General features: G+C 34.9%; 4 protein-coding genes across 4 annotated transcripts; 3 read left to right on the forward strand and 1 right to left on the reverse strand.

Annotated features, from left to right (window-relative positions):
• Positions 1–363: 363 nt before the first annotated feature.
• On the reverse strand, positions 364–10,663 carry LOC130624106 (AFG1-like ATPase). Its single transcript, XM_057439671.1, has 4 exons — positions 10,506–10,663; positions 5,318–5,552; positions 2,331–2,566; positions 364–1,714 (listed from the first exon to the last, which is right to left on the reverse strand). The coding sequence occupies exons 2-4, from the start codon at positions 5,544–5,546 to the stop codon at positions 485–487; spliced, it is 1,695 nt and encodes a 564-aa protein (XP_057295654.1). The 5' UTR covers positions 5,547–5,552; positions 10,506–10,663; the 3' UTR covers positions 364–484.
• Positions 10,652–19,397, forward strand: LOC130624108 (coiled-coil-helix-coiled-coil-helix domain-containing protein 2-like). Its single transcript, XM_057439676.1, has 4 exons — positions 10,652–10,721; positions 14,787–15,062; positions 18,606–18,834; positions 19,296–19,397. The coding sequence occupies exons 2-4, from the start codon at positions 14,844–14,846 to the stop codon at positions 19,310–19,312; spliced, it is 465 nt and encodes a 154-aa protein (XP_057295659.1). The 5' UTR covers positions 10,652–10,721; positions 14,787–14,843; the 3' UTR covers positions 19,313–19,397.
• Positions 11,027–12,141, forward strand: LOC130623095 (uncharacterized; the record flags this gene model as incomplete). Its single annotated transcript, XM_057438593.1, has 1 exon — positions 11,027–12,141. A coding segment is annotated over one exon (1,104 nt), but the record flags the coding sequence as incomplete, so codon positions are not given.
• Positions 12,295–14,323, forward strand: LOC130623096 (uncharacterized). Its single transcript, XM_057438594.1, has 2 exons — positions 12,295–13,158; positions 13,262–14,323. The coding sequence occupies exons 1-2, from the start codon at positions 12,295–12,297 to the stop codon at positions 14,321–14,323; spliced, it is 1,926 nt and encodes a 641-aa protein (XP_057294577.1).
• Positions 19,398–20,604: the final 1,207 nt, after the last annotated feature.

Raw genomic sequence — 20,604 nt, forward strand, 5'->3', positions numbered from 1 at the left:
GCCTACAGATTATGTCATGCTCATAAAAAAACATGTAATGGCTTCTGTCCTATGTAATCCATGGCTGGGCATGATACCTATCATAGCGTTGTGCCCTTTAAGAAAAACCTCTGGCTTTGTTAAATGTAGTGTAGTATACTCAATCAAATGGAAAGAATACACAGCAGTCTGTCAAACTGCTAGCCTTGGTCAATTATACATATAATTGACCAAGTTAAAACTGCTAGCTAGTAGGCTAGCAGTTTGACAGACTGCTGTGTATTCTTTCCATTTGATTGAGTACAGTAGAGCGGACACTATGCAAAATATCTCTATAACTCAACTAAATGACCAAAATCTTAACTTAAAAAAACGAAACAGTCATCAAAAATTTTGCTCTAAGAAAAGAAAAATAAATTATACACACAAAAAGGATTGCATCAGTCAAATTTAAAATGTGGTGATATTTAACAATTTAATTAATTACACCAAGCTTTTTTGTCAACTATGAGTTCTTCGGTGGCTTAACTTTATTCTTTATATGCTCCCACCAACCAAAACCCCAAAAGTGTTTTTCGCCAAATTTTGGGGCATCTTTTTGTCGGCTATTAATGTCTTTTTTATCAAAATTTTTGTACACTTCTTTGCTCATGGTAAGGTAGCTTGCCTCGTCTCCCCAGTCGGTATCAGTGTACTCCCGCTGCAAATTATTTTTCTTAAATGATAAATGCAACTCTTGATTATCCACATTTTGTTTCTCTGCTTCTTCCAAAAGGATCTGTTGTCTTTTATGTTCTCTGTCTCTTCGCTTTTCCTCTGCCATATCTCTCTCCTCTTTCGTTCCTATATAAGGAATAAATCGATGTGGACGATACTTGGTTTGTTGATAGAACAAACTCTGCATTTCATGTAATCTACTAATTGCTCGTTTAAATGAAAAAATTTCATCTTCACCAGATATGATATTCAAAGAACGAAAATCCATGCCATGCATTTTTAAGTCGTATGCTATCTCACCAATCATTTCAAAATGCATTTGCTCCATGTCGTAATCTCCATCATCTCTGGGTAACATTACAAATAAATCTTCTGGAGATGCATCAGCAATACAGTATAATTTTACACGCGATTCATATGCGGCATCAATAAAACTTAAGAATCTTCGAGCTTCGTTTTTTTGGTCAATTTTCATTTTCGGTATATTGTCAACAAAAATAAATTCAAAATTATTGCAAATAGCCAAATAATCAGCAGGACCTAGGGGTTGCTGACATAGTTCTCGAAAGGTAAACCTTGATACTTTGCCAACAGCCATAGGTACAAAAACATTCCGTCCATAAACATTGACAAATGAGTCAGATATTTTTTGACCAGGCTCGATTAAACCTGTGAATAATTGATCCATTTTTTCTTCATTTGTAGCAGAAATCGGATAGAGAAAACGTGTCTCTCCGCCTTTCATTTCAATACGATGATCTCGATCAGAATCCAAGAAATGAATAAGACAGTTTTCTGTAAACATTTGTTTAAAAGATGAAAGTGAAGTCACAACACTTGAAGTTTCACCATCAAAATTATCTGTAATTGAGGAATCGCCTAATTCCAAAGGAGCTCTGTTAGATGTACCAACAATGACTGCACCATTAGCAATCATATGACTAAAGACACCCTTAAGAAGTGTACACGAGACATAATCTGCTAACTGGATTTCATCAAAACATATCAGCCACGCATCCTACAGCACAAAATACAAAATGTGATTGTAAAGTTATATTTTAGATTAATAAAGGTTCTGGATTTACCAATCATTTTGCCATACTGGATTTACCAATCATTGTACCATAGCCTTTCAAAACAACTTTATGACACTGGCTTTTGTATAAAGAAAAAGGATTTCTTTCCAGTATATGAGTAGTAAAATTCACCTAACATTACACTTTTTTTCCTAGACAGGGTTTATAAATCTGACTCAGGAAAAGTAAGGCTGTGATAGGCATGGCTGTTCGTATAAATTTAGATTGTCTTTTTTTGTATTCATGACCAGCAAGTAGCTAGTGCACTGATGGAAAAAAAAGGAAAGTAATGAGTATAAGACTTGCAGAAGATAAAGTTAAGGAATTAATGATTCAATCTTTTATTCTCCTATTTACCTCATTCCCAACTCATTTGCTACAGTTAATTTTTTAAAGTCATAGAGAGTTTTATTTCCTACAATGGATACATGTCAACAGCCCTATATTTTCTTTCAGGAAAACTGTTTTTTCACCTTAGATATTTTTCAAACAGCCTCCTGCATAAATACACCAAATCAGATTAGATTTCAAAACAAAGGAATTAGCACTTATATATACCTCCATTATTGTGTTGGCTATATGTTCTGTGGGATTGACAAGAGTAGCATCGTCACAACATAAATTCCAGCGGTTTATCTCAGAATAAAGATACAACATAAATGAATTAAAGTGAACCCGTTTTTTATATTTAGTTGGCATACTATCATAAAACAAATCCAATAGAAGGGTCTTTCCAGTCCCAACACCACCATACAGATAAAGTCCTTTGGGGCATTTGCCATCGTCAACAGGATCTAAAAGTTAATATATTTTCAACTTATAAAAAAACCCTACACAATCATAGTTAAAAGTCAATGAGATTTCTGATAGTCTTTATTTAGTATTATGTGGTATCTATATTATAATACCCCTACACATCCGTCGATCATACAAAATGGTACCGCAAGTAGCCAGATGCACGCAATGCAGTACTAAAAGCATGGGCAAACCCATGTATTTTTCCACGGGCCACCAACTAATAAAGTTATAAATCTCATGAAAAATAATTTTATTAAGCTTAATCAGGAAATTGTCTTAAATAATTACTTAAAGATAAATATTTTGGACGCGATGCCTAGTAAAGTTTGTAAATAATACCTGTTAAAAAAAAGCATCAATTATAATGATAAACCATGCACATCAAAAGGATACCATTAAACTTCAAAAATTCTTCAAGTAGACAATAAGGAAATTGTCTTTTTTTTCTGTTAGGATAACCTACCTAAACTATATTACACTCAGGCCTTGTTCAATGTGTAAGCATTATAGGTATTTATCCTCTTGATTCAAAGAAAATAAAAGTAATACCAAGACCACTAGTTCTTGATTGTGCTATTAAAGAATGGAAAGTTACTCATTATAGCGTGACAGACTTGTTCTTAATAAAATTGTAAAGTCTATGCCTTTGGAATTATTTATAATGCCTTCTGTAAACCAAAACTTATATAATTATCTAACTTTCCCTTTAACCCTGTAAAACTGACAAAATTCTTATTTTCTGGAAAGCAGCAAGTTATTATAACCAAGTGGTTGATAATTATCTCTCTTCAAAAAGTTATCCCCAAAGGAATTTTTTATTACATCCCCAAATGTTAAAGATGAGATATGGTCAAATTTCAAGAAAAAATGGTACGGTTCTCACTTATACAGTGTATATATATAACATAACTAGATGAGAAGTTTATACTACTCAAAACGATATGTTAATAGAAAAAATATAAGTTTACTTTATGCTCAATTAGCTCATTGCTGTTCACAGTTATTGGTTTAAAAGTTGTAAACTAATAAACAAAGAAACCAAAAGTCAGTATTATATAGTTTGGGAAACTTTTTATGATTTGAGGGGAAAACACTCCATTCCTGTGGTCATGTTTTTATACACAGGAAATTTTCATAAAATCTTTGTTTTCTAACTTCAAATCTTGTGCATAGTTTTAGGTGAGTTTTTTTCTAATTTAGCTTTACTTTAATTTGGATACTACTTTTGTTGTTCTTGTTTCATTAATGGATTTTCCGGAGTTTGAGCCTGAAATGTTCATGTTTTCCCTTAACTAACTAAGCACATGGCAAAACATTGTTTTTTTTATTTATCTGACTAACTATAAATCAAACATAATACTTTTTTTCTTCTTCTTTTCCTTTTTTGAAAAGCACAGCACTGAATCACGTATTAGTTAACTAGCAGGATGAAGTCCTTTCAATTTGCTATTAAAAGATTGAGGTCTGTCCCATTTCATTTCAATTAAATTTTGTTTTTTGGCAATTTTCTTAAAATGTATAGTGACGTTAATCATAGAAGATAACAAAATTGGCGTCATTTCGAAGCTAACTTTCTAAAAATTTATAGCTATGTGCCTCACCCCTTAATTAGGCAACTCCAAGTTAATTAGTTGTTCTATGGGCAAAGTTAATAGTAGTTTAACGTCGGTCAGCAAAATAAAAATAATTTTATCAAGAATGTATGGTTGGAACAAAAAAACAAAAAAATAATAATAAAAAATAACAACGGAGGAGGGTGTTACGACAACCTCTTTTTTGCATAACACAAACAGATTATACTTATTAGTGGCGAAGGAAAAATAATAATAATTTGTCTCACTAAAAATGTAACTAGTTCTCAAATTAAAAAGATAATACTTGCATGCTCAAAAACATGTTTTTAAAAGTTATGCAGCAAGAATTTTTTTTGCTTTATTTTGAAAGCTTTTGAGCAAGAATTATTCTTGTGGTGTTTTAAAAATTGTACAGAATATATGTATTTGTATTGTTTTGACAGAGCAATTTATACTTGCACTGTTCCCAAATTTATTCAGCAAGTTATTCTTCTCCCACCTACATTAATAAAACAAACATTCTTAGTGTTCTTTTAATGTTTTTATGCAGTTTAATAGAAAAATTTAAATCTAAGTGCAAATTCTTTTTAGTTGAAAGTCTTGCTGTATTACAGTTTAGCTAGCGTAATTTTAAACATAATATAATAATCATAACGAAGGAGGGTGTTACAACAATAATATTCTGTCTTCTTTTTATTTGTATTGTAACTATTTTAGCGAAAGTAGCTAATTTTTGTTATAAATCACATAAAAATTAAAAATCTGTTTTATATAATCATGTAACTAATCACGTGATTACAAAATTAGCGCATTTTGCATTTTAGTTTTATCGCAACAAATTACCATAAACAAAGAATCAATTTCAAGTAGCCTTACCAATTGCGGTCCTAAAGTAACGTTATTGATTCACTTGCTTAGTGTAATTGTACATTGACATTCAACCAACAAAAATAATATTATCAATTAGCTCATATTATTTTCATGAGATGGGATGAGAAAAAAAATTTTTTTCATTTTTTTTTTTTTTTCATTACAACTTTTTTGCTTGATATTATTATTTTTTTGTTTTTGCGAAAATCGGAGTCAGTCGGGCCTGTAGAGCAATTAATAAGTTGGAATCGCCTTATATAAACTAATATGGAGAATACATATACATATTATTATTTAACTAACCTTCAATTTTGGTGCTATTATAATATTTAACATTGTTAAAAACTTCTTGTAATTTCAACATTGCAAAGAATTGATGTTTATCAGGTTTCAGGATACCTTTCTCCAGCATAGAAGCATACTGTTTGATAGGAGATGAACCAGTGTTTGCAAGAAATCTGGCAGCATGATGAAGACAAGGTGGTGCTTTTTGAAAACATTTTCCAACTTTTTTAACAGAAAATCCAAACATTGCTATCTAATCAAATAACAAGGGTTAATTGAAAACATGGGGTACGCAAATTGGAATAATATTATGGGTAGTTAATGTTGATATTAAGGGTAACTAATTGTTGATATTCAAAGCATATATTTTGTAAATATATATACATTATATATACAATTTTACTCCAATAAGACGACCCTTAGTTCACTTTTAACATACAGAATTTAGTCCAAATTGGTTTAAATAGAACCTTCACTTTTAACTTCAGTTTACATTGCGTAGCTTTGTCATGTTTAAAATTAAGATAATAATTTGCAGACTAGATGCCTTTGTAAAACTGAGCCCCTTTGTGAAGTTGACCTCTTAGGGGGGTTCACACTTTATTCGCCATAGTCATCAAGTTTAGAATAAAAACGAAGTTGATGAACTGAACTGGTGCCAAATTGAAAATACTTTTTTCTTTTTTGTTATGTGCAGTTTATCTTTTGCACTACTGCATTCTTTCATTTACAACAAGTAGATTTTTTGTATTCTTCTTATTCAAGCAACTACAACGAATAACTGTGAAACTTTAAGAAAAGATAGGCACTGTTGTGTACGGCACAGCTCCTAAAAAATGGTAACTATAGCCTCGTTTCCATGCAAATTGACCATAGACCTTTTTAAATGTTAAATTTTATGATGTAAGCCCTTTTGGCTTCAACAAATGTGTGACAGGCAAAAAGATGCAGGCACTAGGTGAAGTTAGGTCCTTTTCAGTCTGTTTCTTTACACAAAGGTGTCATTAGGACTTTATAGAGGTATTTCAATGTTTACATTTTACAACACTTTTGTGCATGAACAAACTTGCGAAAAAATCGACAGGCAAAACATTGAGGGTGCCCAGTGTCTTTTGTTAGAGATTATTGAAGAGAAGAGATGTGTTGTACTGTTTGGATATATTTATTTTTGAAAAAACTGCTATTTTCATAACAATGCCAGATAGCTGTTGCGTACCTAATTGTACAAATCATTGGAAGACAGGTGAAGAAGGTGGATTTTACAAAATTCCGAGCAAGAAGCATCCTGTGTTGAGGGAGAATTGCCTGACTGCAACTGGCAAAGTTGAATGGTCAGAAGAGTTAATAAAGAATGCCAAAGTGTGTCATTTACATTTTTTGTCTGGTAAGTTACAGTACCGCTCAAATGTAACTTTACATGACGGGATAGTTAACACCTTCGCATGACCTTTACGTAGCGTCAGAAAATTTGTTGTTATTGTTAACATCATCATCATCATCATTCTCGGCTAAACATCCGTTATCCATGCTAGCATGGGTTGGACGGGGTATATTAATGACCCTCTTCCAATTTGATCTAGACTGTGTTAGATCTAAACTCAACTTCCTCTGTATCAAGTATGTCCTTATAACCTCCAGCCAAGTCTTTCTCGGTCTGCCTCTGGACTTTGCCCCAGGAACTATCAAGTCTCTACACTTTCTTACCCCCCTTAACCCATTGTTAAATACATGAGCTATTTTTGCATGTTGAAAACAATAGAGTTCATGTCTTGTTCGCGAAATTTAATTAGCTCATAAGAACTGCATGTGTCCCATTGTTGTTTTAATTGCTATAGTCGTCAAGAGATCAACAGAAGAAAATAAAATTTAACAAAGATTTAAGTTTCGTTAGATCGCATTTTAAAAGTTTAAGAGCGAAAAACGGCGATGAAAATGCTTCTAAAATGCATTTCAAAAGTTTAAGAATGAAAAACGGTGATAGAAATGCTTTTTAGATTGCATTTTAAAAGTTTAAGAAAGAAAAACGGCGATAGAAATTCTTTTTAGATCGCATTTAAAAAGTTTAAGAATGAAAAACGACAATAAAAATGCTTTTAACGTGTTATGTTCGCCTATTGTTCTAAAATAATATATTTCAATAGCCATCGTGATCTTTAACACTTTTAAACAATAACATGCATGTTACATGTGACAATATAAGAATTCATCAAATCTTATTGTTCTGACTCCCGCACAACGATAACAATAGAAAGCAATTAAGTTCGTGCATAAACAAAAGATATGTGAACTTTCTTTATGTAGATATGAGATCGTTACGTGAGGTCGAAAAACTCACGTACATGAAAAATTACATTCAAGCGGTACTGTGCTTTGTTCACCCTTTTTCAAAAGTTATTTTTTAAAGTAGTGTGAGCCATCTTGTGTTTTCTGTCAAACATATGAAATTTTTTAAAATATAAAGGGTTTTTGTTGTTTGCTTTTTTAGGAAAAAAGTCCAAAGATTCTTCTCATCCAGACTGGGCACCCTCGTTTTTCGGCGATTCAGTTTGACGTCATAACAATTTTTTTGAAGGTGAAAAGTTTCCATATTTTAGGTGAAAAGAGTGCAGATCTAAAAACAATTTGGAGTTTTAGAAAAATGTTAGGAAGTTTGAGCAAAGATAATTTTTTGGAGCAAAATCTAGATAGCTAAGCATCATTTCCAGACAGATTTTTATTGTGGTTAACTTTCGTTAGCTAATTTTCCATTTTAACACTTTTTAGCATTTTTCCACCTACAGACTAGGTTTCACCCTGCGAAATTTTAAATGTAGCGGATGTAACATAAATGTGATTCGTCAATTAGGGAAAATGTCAATCATCACTATGGCAACAAAGCTGAACCGAATCGCCAAATTTGAAGCTTGTGGAAAAAGAGTGAGTGAGTGAGTGAGAAGAGAAAGGTTAAAAAGCAAGATAGACCGTAGATACTAAAAGTAGGAACCAACAGTAACCAACAGTAACCAGCAGTATTTCGAAGTAACCACCAAAGAACCACCAGTATTATAAAGTAACCACCAGAGAACAACCACTATTTTGAAGTAACCACCAGAGAACCAGCTGTTTTTTTTAAGTAACCACAAGAGAACGAGCAGTTAGTATTAATTTACTCCAGATAAAGCAGCAACAGCGGGGCAAAGGCGTTGTGATTTTTACGCACAACACTTCATGACTTTAAACTACCAAATATGATAAATGAAAGGGGACCTAGTTTCCAGGACTTTTTTCTGATACTTTATGTTGTTCTTGCTAATTAGCTACTTTTAAGTTGTTTTCACGAGGTCCAATAAAATGCATTCCGCGAAGATTAATTTTCGAAAGTATGAATAAAATTCGCAGAATTAACCAACTTTTATTAAACGAACCGCCCGGTCCGTTTAATAATAGTTGTGGCTTTTTGACACAACTTTTATTCCTACTTCAATTGACTCAAAATAACTCAAGAACAAGAAGGAACTAGATGCATTGGGTGCACACTAAGTAGGTGTGCCATGGACACAAAACTGTGTTTGGGTTATTTTCGCTGCTTTGATGGACCGTAACATGACCAACAATCTCGGACTTCACAAAATTTGCGGAGAGAATTTTTGAATAAATTATTGATTTTGTAGGGCCGAAATTTCACAACATAGCGCTTTTAGACTCCGACTTTCTTTTCAAAGGGCAGTGTTTTGGTCTTACTACCAGATCTGAGTTTGTTGAAGTTGCTTGTGACGCAGCTGGGCAGGCCTGTAAAACGCCCGTGGCTATACCGTATATACACGAGATCCGCACCACGAGAGTTAATAGTGGAAAGAAGAAGAACAGAAAAAAATTGTGTTTTCAGGATTAAAGTTCATTCTTTGAAATAAAATGTAACACGTTTCAAGGAAAAAACGTTCATATCGAAAGCATAGTTTGTTTACTTGAACAGAAACCATGTGAGAAAAACAAACGTATATTGTCTGCCGGATGCCACGATGTTTCTCTTTTCTCAAAACATTTATTAATTTATTCGAACTTTACTTTGTCTACCAAAAGAAAAAAATGTCTCGTTTTGGACCCTCCTCCTTATAGCGTTTTATTTGGTTTACGATACACAAGTTGCAAAATGAAAATCCTTCGGTCAAATACATAATCAGATTAAGCGGAATAATGTTTTAGGAAGCGTTGAAGGAAGTGTGTAATCCCTGCGAAAAATAAACTAAAATTTGACATGGATTCTTCAACAGTGGATACAATGGCAGTAGAGGTATCACCACGTTCGATGACTTTAAACTCAAACTGTGCAGTTTATTAATTCATTCAATTTATTCGAACTTTAACCTCTACCACAAGAAAACAATGTCTCGATTAGGACACTCTTCCGTACAGTGTTTTTCGTTATATTTGGTTCTTAGTCACACCAGACATAAACATTTCAGAAAAATGGGTCATGAACTGTTGTGTACATTATAAAATTTTTCACATTCGAAGCGATAGTTGCGTTTATTTCGTTTTATCTATTTAACTGGTCGTTCTCTTGTGGTTACTTAAAAAAACTGCTGGTTCTCCGTTGGTTACTTCAAAATACTGGTGGTTCTCTGGTGGTTACTTAGTAATACTGGTGGTTCTCTGGTGCTTACTTAGTAATACTGGTGGTTCTGTGGTGGTTACTTCAAAATACTGCTGGTTACTGCTGGTTCCTACTTTTAGTAAAAGCGAAGATAAACATTCTCGGAATTAGTAGCGCAAACTGAATCTGAGGATGATTTTAAACCCCCAGAAGATCAAGGTCCTTTCATGTCGGAATTATTTGACAAAGTACAAGAACTGGAGGAGAAAGTTAGGTTTTTTGTTACCAAAGTGAGTCGGTCGGAGGACGCAAACACAACATATTTTTGATGACAGCCTTAACTAAATGCAGGATTTAAATAAAGAGGTGGAGGAAAAACAGAACATTTCAAACAAATACACAGTATTGAATAGCGAATATGTAAATAAATTAAAGGAAATTCATGGACTTAGAAACAGAAACAACACACTTTCATCCAATAAGTTTTGCTATAAATCATTGAAACAATCTCCCTGAAATGTTGTATTTTTATACTGGCTTAAACACAGAAAGATTTAATTGGGTGGTCAATATTAAGAAGCCTCATTATATATTAAGAAGGTATTTACGTTCGAAAATAAGTTTTTCAATTACCTCTATTTTTTGTGGCTAAACAGCAAGTTTGGTCTCTACTAACACAACAAACACCAGCCCTGATGTCCGTCCACCATTGCATATATGCTTCGTGTAACAGCTACACGAATTTAATAATGATGTCATATGTGCCAAAACCTTTTTTGCATGCATCAGCTAAATTTTGGATGACGAAAGGTTAACAAGACACAACAGGACGAAACGAAGCGGAGGACTATAATAATTTAGCCTCTGATCGTAAGTATTCAAATGAGATTCGGCTTCCGTAAATTTCCTCTTTCGATTTCGTAAACAAATGTGAACGGACGCGAAGTGCCAAGTGCTCGAGTAGACACGTTTAGGTATCTTTTGTATTGATACATAGCTAAGTGATATAAACTAAATGAGTTTATAGTGCTGGTGTTAGGTTAGGATAATTCCTCTAGTGTTTATTCGTTTTACTAATTATTCGGTTTAAGAATAATGCAACACAAAAGCGACGATCCCATGCCCCCACAGCACAGCAAAAATGACGACCATGACTTCACCTTACAGGACCCCGAACACCCTGTTCCTATCCCCGTGGACTGCACAGGTATCGTAGACCAAGTAGTATCCATCGTATCCGAGCGACAAAAGGCCGAACTAAGTCGGATACACGACACACTGGCCAGCATGAACACCTTTATGGCAAGATTAACCACCTTACAGACCCTATTGTCCCAGAGGGGACCCGGTCTAATCTTAATCCTAGCCCCAATGTTCCAGATGGAACTCTGGCTAGCAAATCCAGTACCCAACAGGAGGAAGAAAGAATATCTATCACTGGTTCAAACCTCTGGTTTAGATCCACGCGCTCAGAATCGCCTTCTTCCAAAGATGAAGCACCAGAGCATTCTAAAAAGAGTACCAAAGAGCCAGCCCAAGAGTACTGGCAACAGTCCACTGATGACTATGAAGAGGACAGCAAGGCCTCGGGACCAGAAGTCACGTCATCAGTGGCATGTGCCGCCAAAGTGTTTTGGCAAAAAAGGCTCAAGGGCGATGTTCTCAAGCGGAAGTTAGAAACGGCAGCAATTCCATCGAACTGCAACTTTCTACTCCCAAAGAGAACAAACACTGAAATTTGGAAAACACTTTCAAATTTTCACAGGTCCACTGACGTTAAGATGCAGGACATCCAAAACATGCACTCAGCGTCGGTTGCTATGCTTCTGAAAGCTTCATCTACATTGGTGGAGAAATCCGGTGATGCCAACGCAGACACAAAGGGTCCGTTAAACGACCTTAAGGACGCCATGACCCTCGCTGGTAAGACCTCCCAGCTGCTAAATCAGGTCAGGCGAGACTTAATTAAGCCTTCCTTGCCAAAAGAGTACGTAGCCTTAGCTACGGAAGTGGAAGAGGATTCCGAATGGCTGTTTGGTTCCTCCGTCTGCGAAAGGCTTGAGAAGCTGAAAAAGGAGAACCAGCTCAAATCACTCCTGGAAAGAGGCCAAAAAAGAAGATTCGAGCCTTCATCAAACAAAGGGCCCTCTTACATGCCCCAAAATAGGGCCAACTACCACAATGGGCAATCCCAATCAAAGAAACCGTACCGCAGCCACAACAGCAACTTTTCCAAGCACACCAACAGGAAAAATTAATCCCTGAGGTAAGCGATACTGAGACCCTAAAAGCTTTTCTAAGGTCAAAAGTCAAATATTTTAAACCCGGTTCTCTCAGGTTTCATTTTGATCAGTGGAAAGACATAACTACCGATGGGGAGATCCTCCAGACAGTGTCTGGTTTGCAAATTCCAGTAAACGAGATGCCCCAAACCCCATATCGGACATACCCCCTAGATAGAAAAAAGAAACTCTTCATTGACGAAGAAATACAAAGCCTTTTGGGGAAAGGTGTAATAAGGTTGAGCAGTCGAGTGAATATGACCGTCGCTCTCACCCCCAAAAAGAAGGCAGCCATAATCGATCTGTGTCAAGCAGTGACACAGAGAGAGAAGATAACAATAAGAACTCTAGCGCGATTAATTGGTAAGTTTACCAGCAGCCTTATTGGGGTACCACACGGTAGACTCTACTACAGATCTACCGAAAGACTAAAAATTGAGTCAACAAGAGGTTGGGGAGCGTCAATGACACAAACCCTCACAGGGGGTGAGTTTTCATCTCTGGAGCAGGAACACCACATAAATGTCCTAGAACTAATGGCAGCATTCTTTGGACTACAGGCTCTTTGCAACCATACTGCAAACACTACCATATTGCTAAAGATGGATAACACTTCAGCAGTAGCCTGTGTAAACAAAATGGGTAGCGTAAAATCTATCCCAATGGATAAGATTACACATAGCATTTGGGAATGGGCAATAAGCAAAAATAATTGGATAGTCGCTACACATCTCCCTGGCATTCTTAACGTAGAAGCAGACAGGGAGTCACGACAACAGGAGACAAGAACAGCATGGATGTTAAACAAATCAACATTCCGCTATGCGCTGAACGAACTGGACTTCCGTCCAGAAACAGACCTCTTCGCGAGTAGAATAAACACGCAGTTACCTGCCTTCTTCTCATATCGACCTGATCCCAACTGCATCGGAGTAAACTCGTTTACTGAGGATTGGCACAATATCTCGTTTTATGCCTTTCCACCCTTCGCCTGCCTTCCCCAGGTAATTCAAAAGATCCATAGTGATAAGGCAGTAGGTGGCCTAACTAACCATGGTTCACAGGGTATTCGGAACTAATCATTAAATAAATTCTTGTTTTACCTAGAATGGACCTATTACTGCTTCCACAGCAACCAAGTGTCTTTCATCCACTGCACCCAAATCTAAGTCTTCGGATAGCAATTGTCTCAGGGAGGCAATAAACCTAAAACAGTCATGTTCTGACGATCTTAAACAACTGCTCACTGCATCGTGGTCAGAAAAAACCCAATCCAGCTATAATCTCTATTTAAGGAAATGGCTGAAGTTTTGTAAAAGTGAAAAAATCCCAGAACCTTATGGGGCTAGTCATAAACAAGGTATGGACTTCCTTGCTTTCCTTTTCCACGTAGAAAAGGCAAGTTATGGATACATCGCAGCGGCAAGGTCAGCCCTGTCAGCTGTATTACCAAAGGATGCAGGAACAAGCTTTGGTAAGAACGAGGACGTTAGCAGACTAATCAAGGGAGTTTTCAAGCTACGTCCTTCCCTACCAAAACACACTGTGATATATGACCCTGATGTAATATTAAACTATATGACAACCTTGCCTGGTAACCAGCACCTGGAGTTAGAGTTTTTAACGAAAAAACTAGCCACCTTGTTGTGCCTCCTGAGTGGCCAGAGAGCCCAGACAATAGGTGCCCTAAAGGTTAACTTTTGTCATCGATCTTCAGATATGTACACTTTCTACATCTCTACAATCATGAAGACAACAAAACCAGGCAAACATCAGGAACCTCTGCAATTCGAGAAGTACCACCTCGATAACCGGATATGTATAGTCCACTGCCTAGATGAATACCTGAGGAGGACAGACCTTATACGAGAGAACCTTGAAAACCAACCAAGGGAACTACTTCTCTCCTATGCATATCCCCATAAACCTATCGGAATCACCACCATTGCAAAGTACGTTAAAACTTTCTTAGGCTTGGCTGGCATTGATATTAAGACGTTCAGCACCCATTCTACAAGGAGTGCATCTACCAGCAAGGCAGAGGACATAGGCGTACCTATGAAGACAATCGCAAAGGCGGCAGGCTGGAGAGGCACTAGCACGTTTGCAAAACATTACAAATTGCCCATAAGCAAGAACTTTGGGAACGAACTTCTTAAATGTTTATGAACACATTTGCTTGCGTTAGATTTTGTATATATATATGTAATAGACATGTACCGTTATGGTACATTGTGACATTGCCAGGAGTCATAACAGACAGACCATAAATATGTAGTTCTGTTTAATCATATACTGGTCCTTGCCCAGTTTTTACTAAACTGTTTGTTGAATCCAAAATAGGTGGCTTTGAAATCTCATTTGAATACTTACGATCAGAGGCTAAATTATTATTTACAAAATTAGACAAATGAAATGAAGTTTAATTAAAATAATAATTTAGCTCTGATCTAAGTATTCAAGTGCCCACCACCACTCCCCTAACACCTTTAGCACTATTATTCACTATTTTGGCCTTCACAATGGGTCTTTGAAGCAGGAAATTTACGGAAGCCGAATCTCACTTGAATACTTAGATCAGAGCTAAATTATTATTTTAATTAAACTTCATTTCATTTGTCTAATTTTGTAAAAAACAGTAATTGTTTTTTTGTTTTTTTTACCTATACACATTTAAACAACATATAAAATGCCTCGTTCAAGATCAGGAGGAAGATCTTCTTTTTCTCGTCCCATGTCTTCTCAATCAGCAAGACCAAGAAGTCCACCACCACGACCTCCTACTAGAAATGTTCCAGCTGCTGCACCAGCCAGTTCAGTAGCTTCACCAACATCGCAGCCCAGGCAACCTGGACTTTTTGCTAACATGGCCTCCACAGCTGCTGGCGTTGCTGTTGGATCAACTGTGGTAAGAGCTGTTGTTAGTCCTTTAGCTTGAATGAAATGTTCATCCTGCATTGTGCATCACGGCTGTTTCGTAGGGTGCAGTACTACTTGAATGTAACTTTACATGTACGCAAGTTTTACAACCTCATGTAACGATCTCATGTCTACATAAGGAACGTTCACATATCTTTTGTTTATACACGAACTTAATTGCTGTCTATTGTTAGCAAGTGGTTATAGCTCTCGTACTCTGTGCGGGAGACCGGGGTTCGATTCCTCTTGACGGAGATTCAACATGGGCGAGTGAATGTTACCATATCCCCGGGTTAACCCAAGCCATGTGAGGGAAATTGGGAAGATGGCACACTGTGTGGGCCGTTGGATGTTGCCTCCGCTTTTCTACTGCAAAATGAATGCACAACAAAAATTGACCGTAATGGCGGTATTTCACCTGTTTTACAAAATGACGAATGAACTGTTGCACTATGGGTGGAAAATAATCACACCAAATATCTTTTCAGTTTCAGGTTGTGCAGGAATTTCGTAAGGAGTATATGAAAAAAATAGTTTTTTTTTAAAAAAAATATTTTTTTCTGTGATCGGATAGAAAATGATCTGGGCTTTAAAATGGTGCAAAAATATTTTTAGAAAAATGTATATAAAATAGATTATTATCCCCAAAAAATTTTTTTTATAAATTACTTTTTGATCAAATATTTGTTCAAACGTAATCATCTTGGGTATTAATTTTTACTACTCAATTATGTTCAAGGTTATAAATGATAGCCGACTCAAAGAGGAAAATAATTTTTGTATATAGTTAAAAAATCCTTTTGAAGTTTTTCTCCTATTTCCCATAAGGACATTTTCTTTGTTGTCTTCCGAATTCGATTATAATTTACTGTGAAAAACATGGCAAAACCAGTTTATAAGTTTACAGCGAATAAAAATGTCCTATCGTCATTAAGCTTTTATATCATCAAGAAAAAGAAAAAAATCCGAAACAAAAATATTTGACTCGCCAACTAGAAGAAGATTAAAACAAAAGGTTTCTAGTGCCGATCGCCAAGCTAGTACTAGATGAAAAGATTTGTGTATAATTGCGAATGTGAGCGAACACTTGCAGCGTAAACAGAAGATGTGAAAAAACCCTGTTATATAGTAATGAATTATTATGCAGAAGTATAAGATTTCTGTAAGAAAATTAAAAGCTCTTTTTCACAGTGTTAAATTTTTAAGAGAGTATCACTTACTTTTTAAATCTCTTTCACAAAACTATAAGGATGTGGGGTGGAGAGCACACTTAACGTGGAGACGAATGTTTTATTTAAAAACGCTTTTTTTTATTTCTTGAAAATGAGTAGAACGCGAGTTATGATGAGTTTTCTGACCATTAGAGGTTAAAAATTATGGAAAAAAATTTAATACTAAATAACTTCAAAAGTAAAAAACATTAAGAAAAAATATATACGTTAATATATCAAAATAAAGTTCTGGTGAATTAAAAGCATTTTAAAATATCACACCTTTTTTGTATTCAACTTTTGAAAAAACATTTACACTTATCTCAAAATGTTAATATTTACGCGAGCAATTATTAATGCTCGGGTAACAAGCGTTTACGCAAGCGCTGCACGGTCGCGAGCAATTGCTCGCGACTCGTGGAAAGGCCTAAATCTCAATTCAATTTCCCATGTTATATATTAGAAGAAGAAAAAATTTGGGACACTTGTCCGAAATTGGTAATTTTAGGACAAAATTTTTAAAAATGTCCTAAAATTTATTATTTAAATGAATGAATCACAATAGATCTGAAATGAAGTTAAGAAGACACCTTTTTTAGTCCACAGGTTACGTTAAATAACTTCCGTGAAAATAACTTAATTTCATTACTGTCCAAAATTGTCCAAAGAGTTAATTTTTGGGCCAAAGGTGAGAAATATGTGAAAACGGCCTTGAAAGCCTCAATGTATATGCTTAAAGTTTGTTTAGTAAATGAATAAAAACAGTACTTTGGATTCTGAGTCCATTAAAGATTCTCTTTTTTACCGCTTAAACTGTAACTTAGTTTGCGAGACGAAAGTCCAAGATACTAATTTTGAAGTCCGTAGCTAGTAGCGCGGCATTGACACAAGGTTGGAAAGATGGTATACTTTCCCCCAAAATAATGTTTTTTATTTTGTGTGTTTTGTTTGACGAAATAACTCGAAATCCATAACACACATGTATAACATATTTATATATTTGAAATAGAGAAAAGTAGACTGGTCTAATACTTTTTACTTCAGTAAAATTAAAATACTACAAAAAGAATTACAAATAACTTAAAGAATAATAAAAGTACAAAATTTAAAAATAAATTGTGGAAGCCATTTTAATTTTGTCCACTGTTTGACCATAGCGAAACAGCTGTTTCATAATAATATAGATGGCCACTCATAATATTGAAAATATATCAATTAAATTTAAAAAGCAAAGCAAGTATATGTCCTCCCATGACAACTCAATTTGTTATGCATACTGTGATTGCTAAAATAAAAATGGATTAGATAATAAGAAAAATAACATTAGAAAAAAATCTTCTGTATATCACTGTTACAGACGTTCTGTGATAACAAGATTGTTGATTTTTATGCTGAGAAAATTTATCAATTAATATTTATAAATTCATATTTAGCTCACCAGTAAATCTTTTAGCTGTCCTCTAGAATATATGCATTATTTTAGCTCTGACCTAGTACATTATCTTGGATAAGGTTTGAGAATGAGGCACCTTTGATTTGTATGCTTGCTTTGAGTATTGCTTCGCATGCCTAAAGCTAAACACATCAGCACCTCATGATGTCAATATTCTCTACACGAACATTATGAGGTTATGCCATGAGATTCAGTGAAACTTATGGGTTTTAAAAGGACATTAAAGAAAACACAGAAGAATATTTTCTTTCCTTAAACATTTCAAAACATCTTAGTTGTGTGTTCATTTTGAATGGGAGAATAAAACATTTTAACATTGATTTGACGTCAATATCTTCAGTCACAAGTTCTGACAGTCAGTTCTTGGGGTTAGGTTTTGCAAATTTTAGCGTTCTGTACCACTTGTCTTCAATATGAAAAACAGAATAGCTTTACTAAGTACAAAAACCCACTAGCAAAGATCCTGTGGAATTGTAGTTCCGTTGTTTGAATATCGATAGTCACAAAGCTTTTTACAATGTCCTACTTTCTTACGTGTAGGTATTGCAGTATTTTTACATATTAATGATTCTGAAAAGACTTGTGATTTTATATTAGCTGTTGTATTAACTTATAAGATTATTTATAATGTAGGCTGCACATAATTTTTTTTTAATAATAGTTTCACGTGACAAGAACGGTCTTGTAAAAAGCAAGTAATATATTATATAGATAATTAATTTTTGCTAGAGATGTTTCGAAAAATCTAACATATGTTGCTTAAGTTTATAATCATTTTCAGAATTTTCAGACAAAAAAGAATATATAGGAAAGTCATTGTCAAGGCAACAAAAAATAGTAAAAACGTTTTTTTTATTTTATTTTTTAGGGTCACACTCTTGGCCATGCTATCACTGGGGGCTTAAGTAGTGGTGGTGGTGGTGGCGAGGCTGACCATGCTCAACAACAACAACAATTTGAACGCAATCCACAAAATCCATGTGAGTATGAAATGAAACAGTTTTTGGAATGCGCCCAAGGACAAACAGATATCACATTATGTCAAGGTTTTAACGAAGCTTTGAAACAATGTAAACTCTATTACAATACTACTGGAGGTATGTAGATTTGTTATTTTGTAATAATTGTTGTAAGAAAGTTTTTTCCCTGTCATTGTATATGCATGTTTTTATAACAAACACCTTTTGATTTCCTAGTTATTCAAAGTGGCCGCACATCCTAAAATCTCAAAACTAATCTGAAAGGGAGACCCTTCTAAAAGGTCCTAACATGAAATTAAGATCTGTTGATTCCTCTCAAAATCTCCTAACGTAATATTGGGGTTTTTTTTCAAATAAGAACTCTTTGTTATTATGCCGTTACATTTTCGTCGACAAAAAATTGAGCATGTTCACAACAGAACCAATTAAGCATTTTTGCAACAGAACTGATTGTATCTAGGTAATTACTGCAAATCGAAGTGAATAGTCTCTCTAATATTCGAAGTAGGACAGTTTTTATTTTTTTGTAAGAAATTAGTGTTTTGTCGCGAAAACTGCAATATTTACTTTTTTTTTAGGTGCTGTGTTGCAATAACGAAGAATTTTGAAAAATATTTTGTTGCAGCGTTGTATTTATAGATTTTATATGCCATGAATTATATTCAGTATATTTCGTTTAATTGCCACCTAGATTTTCATGAGCTTAAATCCCAGTCAATGCTGCAACTGATAAAGAATGTTAACTTCATCCTTTCATTAGTTTAACCCTTAACTCTTCCGATAATAGGTTGTACCTGTGGTGAGTTTGGACTGCCCTTAAGCTTACATATCGTTGTAAACAACTTCGATCCCAGGACCGATCGTCTCGTGCATGACCTGACCTGTTAATAAGCGCAGCGCTGGTTGGAAACAAAATGTCCTGTGGATGAGGGTTACTAACTTTACGTGTAATATATTTCGCGTCTCACTTAAAACAGACTTATTGGATTTTTTGGAATCTCCTAAGGGACTGGAAATTTGTTCAGGATAAGAACGTGCGAAATAAAGTGACCGAGACTAAAGCACTTGCTCAGTCCACTGTAAAGTCACTGTAAACATTTTTCGATTCCGCACACTTTTAATTTTGCGCATATGTGCTAATTTTCGGCCAGCTCATTTGCGCTAAAATTAGAGGGGCTCCAAACTGTTTGCTAAACTCTGCATTTAGTATTCAGAACTGCAATGTACTGTCCTGGGATACCCGAAAATATTATGTTAAGATCGCAACGCATTAAATACAGACCATGAAGCTGTAAAAGTTTCATATAACTTGCGGCACAGTCGCTATGGAAGTTTATAAACAGTTCATTTCGAGTTTGGTAGAGAAAAGAACAACATTTCACATCATTCAAACACTACCCTTTGTTACTTTAAGAATTTGGTTTATAAGATTATCAGGCTGGGATTTGTAAGTAAAAATAATCTTTCTTTAAAAAAGAATAACGACCCAGTCTGGTATCCTTTCATATTTCCGCCCTGAAGCGAACTTTGACCCTTTGTAATAGAAATGACACCTTAATCTATTTTCCTGTTTTTTATTTATTTTAATTATTTTTCGTGTAAACTACAGAAAAGGTATTAAAATTCAAACAAGTGCAACAAATCGCAATTTTTCCAACTTTGATGATGCATAAAATTCGCAAATTAGGTTGACTATCCGAATTTACAAAATTTCGCACCTGAGAAAACTTTATCGAAACAATTTATGCGTAGCCCAATTTGTTCAATGGTAAATTTCAAAACAAACAGTGGCACTCATGTAAATCGACCTCCCATAATTCGCAAATCATGTAGATCGACTAAATTCTTCGGTCCCTTCAGAATTTACTATGAAACCTTTACATCAAA

This window comes from Hydractinia symbiolongicarpus, chromosome 13 (assembly GCF_029227915.1).
Source record: "Hydractinia symbiolongicarpus strain clone_291-10 chromosome 13, HSymV2.1, whole genome shotgun sequence".
NCBI lineage: Eukaryota > Metazoa > Cnidaria > Hydrozoa > Anthoathecata > Hydractiniidae > Hydractinia > Hydractinia symbiolongicarpus.